The sequence below is a fragment of the Thermobia domestica genome, chromosome 1, assembly GCF_964235325.1.
Source record: "Thermobia domestica chromosome 1, izTheDome1.hap1.1, whole genome shotgun sequence".
NCBI classification, from domain to species: domain Eukaryota; kingdom Metazoa; phylum Arthropoda; class Insecta; order Zygentoma; family Lepismatidae; genus Thermobia; species Thermobia domestica.
The window spans coordinates 28,830,459-28,837,491 of record NC_137454.1 but is presented as its reverse complement, the minus strand read 5'-3'; the positions used below and the strand labels follow the sequence as shown (position 1 = coordinate 28,837,491).

Here is a 7,033-nt window from a genome sequence, read left to right as displayed (position 1 = left end):
TATTTTCAAATCTGCAAGAAAACATTAAAGTGGGGAAGAAACCATATCATGAATTCTCAGATTAAAACGAATTTCAGTCTATTAATGTCTGTTCTTCCGTATCTTGTTAGTCTCAATTCTGGCAAACAGCTTTATGTAACTGAAAAGACGGTCCCGAGTTTGATTCCCGGTGGAGGCACTCGGTCGAAAAAGTAAAAACCTTTTCCAGGCTAATCATCCAGAATGAGATTTTCCTTATTCACACCATTCAAATGCCGGTGTGGTACCTAACTTACAGGTCCCAGGACGCTTCGTTCCTTCTTCAACTCTTTCTTCCTTCCCTTTCCCGGATAGTGTGCACGCCGAGGGACGTCATCTCTCATACGTGATTGGCTAAATGGCCATGGATGCCGAAAACTCAGACATCTAAATCCTAACTGAAAAGAAAAGAGAACAAGTCTCACACAAACAATGTCAATTTCCTTGCGATGAGTAAAGTTCTTCGTTTTCCAATAAATCGATAGATGAGTGATCAATGCTAATCACTAAACACTGATATTTTCACACAAGTATTAAGACTGTTGATTCTCTTCGAACCCTTTTCTGTATATTTGAAGGTAAAAGATAATCAGATAATTAAAAACATCCAATTAATTAAAACATCGTTCCATCCAATTAAAACATTGTTCCATGGAAGATTATGGACACCCATCTGGTGTACAGCCAACAGAGTGATATGTGGTCAGTATACTGGCTTCTACGGAACGTTAATTCTCACATTGCAGACTGGTGTAACAACAAAGTCACATGCTTGAATTTGTGGTCGATAACCTCATGTCTGTGGAATTTCTCGAGGTCCTTTCGTTTCTTCCTCAATTCTCATTCCACCAATAATTTCATAATCCTTCGCTTTCACATCAATCATCCGTCTCCTTTAACCTTAATCGTGGAATGAAAGACTGAAAAAGAGAAAATGTCATATGAAAGAAAGCAAAAAAAAAAAAAAATATTTATTGACAATTACCTAGGTATAGTGACTACAACAAATGAACAACAAATCAGTTTGCAGTATTGATACAATATATACCTTACTACCTCCAATATTGATTTGCAAATGAAACTGCCTTTTTATTTTCTTTTCGCATTGGATTTGATCTCCTTTCCATAGCTTCATGCTGTCGAGGGTTTGCAGTTGGAAAGAAGCGACTTGCATTTCTGATCTTCTGAGCTGTGCATGGCTTGATACGAGTCTTTGATGAAGAGGATTTCTCCCAAGCATTTGAATAAGTATTTGGACGAAATCTGCTTTGCCATGCTATATATCTAGGACATATGTTGCCCGAACCAGATGCAAACATTCTATCTGGCAAGTTTCCTGTTGGATACATTGTGCTAGTTGTTTGGTATTGGTAGACATGTGTTCGCGATATTTTAGGGATAGGACTTGGTCTCACTTTGCCAGAGGGAGTTGTATATAATTTATTTTCTTGGAATACCTTACTATTCGACACCTTATTCTGAGGATTTGATTTGCTTAATGCTGTTCGACTTATTTTTTCCTGTTGTGGCAACATTGCATTAGAAATATTATAGACAGGATGTTTTTCTCCTATAACAGCCGGACTTACAGAACTAATGTTCGCTCTTCCAGAAGGCATTTTGTTTAATTTGTTTTGTTGAAAGGACTTTGTATTTGATAGTTTATTGGCAAGGTTTTGAGAGGCCTTCATGTTTGAAGTTCTTCCCGCAGGACATTTCTGTCCATAAACAACTGGGCACACATTACCTTCAAGTAGAGCCGGACACATATAATTTCGTAAAGGCTCTTCTGGCGTTCTTATCGCGGAAAATTCCTTTTCTCTCGGCAATGCGTGCGTCTTTGGTCTTTGCTTTTTATCCTTGTGATCGAACCTACTACCGACAACCTCACTCTTTGGCTCGATTCCTGACACTCGTATTCTAGATCTGCTACCATCTTGATATTTTCTGCCGCCTAGAGTAGTTGAATTTCCTGTTTTGCTAGGCGTTTTGCTTACTGTGGTTGAACCTCCTGTTTTGCTAGACGCTTTGCTTACTGTGGTTGAACCTCCTAGTTTGCTAGGCGTTTTGCTTACTGTGATTGAATCTCCTGTTTTGTTAGGCGCTTTGCTTACTGTGGTTGAACCTCCTGTTTTGCTAGGCGCTTTGCTTACTGTGGTTGAACCTCCTGTTTTGCTAGGCGCTTTGCTTACTATGGTTGAACTTCCTGTTTTCCTAGACTCATTACTTACTGTGGTTGAACTTCCTGTTTTGCTAGGCGCTTTACTTACTGTGGTTGAACTTCCTGTTTTGCTAGGTGCTTTACTTACTGAATCTTGTTTACTTGGTTTACACAGACATTCACTTACTCCTGTATATTCTGTTGCACTATCACTCATGCATCTGGTAGATGTAGGCGCTTTACTTATCTCAGAAGCCCTTAAGCTCGAATTTACTTCAGTTACGTCAGTTTTAGTACAAGGAAGATAATGGCTTTTGTCAGAAAATTGAGATGGAAAATATTCCTTATTAGTACATATTTTACCATAAGCAGGAGAGTAACACTTCCAACGTTTATTTCGTAACATGTTACACTTGATACTTGCTGGACATTTTCTGCTATGATGACTTGGGCAATAACTTATACCTTGAATCGCTGGACATTCTATATCTACGAAAATATTTTCTTCTATAGAGTCTCCTTTGGTTTGGATTTCAAATACATTTTTACTGGTTTCTCTCTGAGTTAAAGGGACCCCACAATTAACAAAATGTTCTGAAGGCTTTGGGCATAAGATAGGAACATCACTTGCTGCTTTGATAGGTGGACATACGTCTTGCGTGAATGGCTTTGATGAGGGTTTGCACACCGTTGGACATCTTTTACCGTTAATACTTGGACTGTTAATAATTCTTGCAACAGCTGGACAGGTGCTCTTTCGATCTGACACTTGGGATATATTGCAATCAGCTGGACATGGCCTACATGGTCTATGAACTATTATATTATGAGTTTTAGACTTTGACCTTTCTATGCAAGTTTTCTCCGCCTGCCTAAATATTGAATTCCACCATTCGCTGGCTTCATCCATTACAGCTGCATCAGATGGGTTAGTGCTTTTCATAGAACAGGGCTTGCTCTCACATGAACATACCTGCATTTTAGAACAAACACAAACCTTGCACTGAATTGCTTTACTCATAGTTCTTTTAAGATTGGAACATATGTTACACTGATCGAAAGACGATATTGTTTTGTTTGGAGAAAGTTCAAATTGACAATCAGTTGGATCGTAGTCCTTTTCATTACCTACGTGTTTCTTTGGAGTTGTGGCAGTTTTCTTGTCTTTTGCAATTGGAAATGTTATGTCACTAACGACATGTTTCCAACCTTTTGCAGCGAGACATACACCATTCTCTTCAAATGGGCATTCAAAGCCCAGTTCGAGATTACGGCATTTTTCGTCAGAATTATCTGTAGAATTTGCATTGAAGGATGGCTTCAGGTTCCTAGCGCCTGGGGATGTAGAATATTTTGTAGATGGATTATTGCTTTTAAAACTTGTGGGTGGTGGTCTTTTACCTTTGGATTGACTATTTCTTGGCACTGATGAGCGCAACCTCTCATACTTTGCATGTGCTTCCTCTTTACTTTTCGGACGGACTACATTTCCTTTATCTGGACCAACTTTGACATTAACAGATTGTTCGAGGGTTCTAGCTCCTAAAGGCGAACGGCCATTTGTGGATAAAGTTTTATTATTTATATTAGCCGAGTCTTGTTTTCCACTATTGAATTGATTACTTATGTTGACTGATGACGTAATTTTCGGAGGAATTCCACTTTCTTCGTTTGCATCAATTTCATCATTGACAGCTAGAGATTGGAGAAAAGTGCCAGGTATTTCAGAACACAAACAAAGAGTTTGTGTTCCTTCTGATTCATCATTTGTACAATAGAAAACACCTTGATCCGCAGGATTACTCCAATCATCTTCATTAATGTCTAGATATTCTTGTTCTGCGACACTTTCACATATACATGAGTTCATCGAAGATGCACCTTCTTCTTCTTCATCATCATCATCATCAAGAGAAATGATAGGTATCTTGGATTCATCTTCGTGGCATTTGCACATACTTGGATCCGGAGAAAATGAAGAATAGCTCTCTGGTGTCTCATCTTGACAACCACATTCAACTAACACATTCTCAGTTACATAACCGGCTGCTGAATCCGAACTGCTTCTACGTAAGATGTTATCTTTGGTCCACATAGGACACAGAAAGCCTATTGTAGCTTTCGAGTAAAAATCAGAGTTTAGCCCATTATCAGATGGCTTGGTGTTTTCCTCATCTGCTGGCATTGAAGGTAGGGAATACCTTGTACAATACAATTGTTTATTATTTTGTACATCTAAACTGTTCACATGGTTTTCTGCGTCTTTTGTAGAGGATAAACATTTAGATTTTTCAGAGTCAAGTGACTTTTGCACAGAGCGTAAATCTTTTTCAGCCACCATTGTGTTTTCACTTTACCACGGTACCTGTTTAAATTTATCTACTTTATTTTAAAAAAAGTTACAGATGAATGGAAATTACAAGAATTTTAATTAGACTAATTTCATACTTTAAAACATACTTTAACATGCATACATATAAGATCCAAAAGCACATGAAGGAATATTGTCCTCATGAGTGATATTTTCCTTTATGTATCATGTAGAATGTAAGCATATCGATCTGCATATTACGTATCCGAGTAACCTGTTGAATGGTTTGCCTTTGCAGGTTTGCATATAGAATAGTTACTACAACGAGTTTTCCCATCGTCTTATAGTGAAATCTAGTAACAAACAAATAGAAAATGCAAATTAGTAAGAAATAATTAGTGTTTAAGAAATAAAATTTAATTAGAAATAAAATTTAAGTGGGGTCAATACTAACTAATCTTAAAAGAGAATGCAAGAGGTATGGACAGAGATCTAACTCTTTTTTTTCTTTTAAATAACTCTTTTTTTTTTTTTTTTTTTTTTTTTTTTAGAAAATCAAATTTAAATCCATTTGAGAAATTTTCAATTTCAAGAAATATGTAGTTCTACAAATCGTACAGTAGAACCCCTTTCTGGCTATTTCGGTAATATACACGCCTTCGATAAGAGAGACCACGGCCGGATTAAGGCGGACTCAGGGGTATTGTAGACCCGGGTCTCCAAGTAGACAGGAGTCTCCGATCTGACAAAATCCCGACTGGATGAATCATACGCGATACAGTCATCATCATAAGATAAAATATAACCAAAAACATGAAACAAATTTCTTCGTTTGTTATATCCACCGTCTTATGGGGGCAGACTACTAAAACTGATACAAAAGCTAACCATTTTTCTTTTGCACATTTTTCATAAGTGAAAAGAGATCATGAAATGTAACTTAGCACAATAATATATAATGTTATTCTACGCCCGAAAATACAAATCGGAAGAATTTTCAGTGTTGCTATCCATAGAAATTACAGTGTGTCCAGAATGTGAATTACCTAAAAATCTAGGTTAAGGCAGCGACTAGAAAAATGAATTCAACGGTAATTGATGATTTATCATGTCTTGGCTCCTTGTTAACTACTTTTTAAATAATATTTGTATTTATTTTGTAATAAACAAAACAAAACATTTGTATTTATTTTGTAATAAACAGTACAAAACAAATAAAAATATTATTTAAAAAGTAGTTAACAAGGAACCAGGACAACATGATAAATCATCAATTACCGTTGAGTTCATTTTTCTAGTCGCTGCCTTAACTTAGATTTTTAGGTAATTCATATTCTGGCCAAACTGTAATTTCTATGGAGAGCAACACTGAAAATTCTTCCGATTTGTATTTTCGGGCGTAGAATAACATTATGTATTATTGTGCTAAGTAACATTTCATTATCTTTTATCACTTATGAAAAAAGGGCAAAAGAAAAAATGGTTAGCTTTTGTATCAATTTTTGTAGTCTGCCATCTTAATAAATTAACATAAATTAGTTTTAAAAAAGAAGATGGAATATAGTGCATGAGAATCGTGATTCATATTTTCTTATTGAATAGAAGTGTTCTGCAGTCTCAAGTAATATAGAATATCTAGTCCCAATACGGCAGAAAAATTGTCACTGCGTAGATGCACAATAGGTTATGTTCCTTTTTAGGTCAACCGGTTCCGTCTGTTAATAAATTCTGTATTAGAGACCTGCACGGGCTGGGCTCGGCCCAAGGCCCGAAACCCGGCCCGGCCCGCGGGCCGGGCTTGGGCGGGCCGACTCTGTTATTTCTTTAGGCCGGGCCGGGCTTGGGCGGGCCGACACTGATTTCTCTTCAGGTCGGGCCGGGCTGGGGCCGATTGATTGCAATAATTATTGACTTTCATTAAACGATAATTAGAATAAAGGGAAACGTTGAAGAAGTGTGCCCGTGAAAAATTTTACAAAATGAAACTTAAAATTTTCGGGCCCGGGCAAGGCTTGGGCCAAGAATTTTAAAAAACCTATCGGGCCGGGCCGGGCTCGGGCCGAAAATCTGCAAAACTTTTCGGGCCCGGGCTGGGCCGGGCCTAGGCACATTCGGGCTGGATTGGGCTCGGGCCGAAAAATTCGGCCCGTGCAGGTCTCTATTCTGTATGCGTGGAGTTGGGTAGAATTTTCGACTACAATAGTAGACGGTTTACTTCAAACACATTTGTGCAGTGACCAAATTATCTTGAATTCCAAGATATGACAGATGACTTCGCTAGGACGAAAGCTAGCAAAACAAATTTTTGAGAAATACATATTAATTTATGTAATAGCGTAACTCTGTGTTTTTATGCATTCGGAAAGTTCCATTAGGTATAATATGTTCTAATGAAGTGATTGAAAAAACTGTCGAGCGCGAGCTACTAGTAGCTCGCGGCAGCGGGGACATTTCCTATAGATCTCGCGTTAACGCTCCGGTTGGCTAACCTTGATTCTTCCACTGAGGTGAATCATATTATAATGATGACACTTAAGTATATG

At 37.7% G+C, this 7,033-nt stretch overlaps 1 protein-coding gene across 2 annotated transcripts in view; it reads right to left on the bottom strand.

Moving 5' to 3' along the window:
• Positions 1 to 955: 955 nt before the first annotated feature.
• Positions 956 to 7,033, bottom strand: part of LOC145684049 (uncharacterized) — a 32,833-nt gene continuing 26,755 nt past the window's right edge. For both annotated transcript variants that reach the window (XM_081755893.1, XM_081755886.1), the window contains one exon: positions 956 to 4,843. In XM_081755893.1, the coding sequence (XP_081612019.1) occupies positions 1,071 to 4,520 (3,450 nt within the window). In that variant the 5' untranslated portion in view covers positions 4,521 to 4,843 and the 3' untranslated portion in view covers positions 956 to 1,070. The remainder of the gene's footprint in view (positions 4,844 to 7,033) is intronic.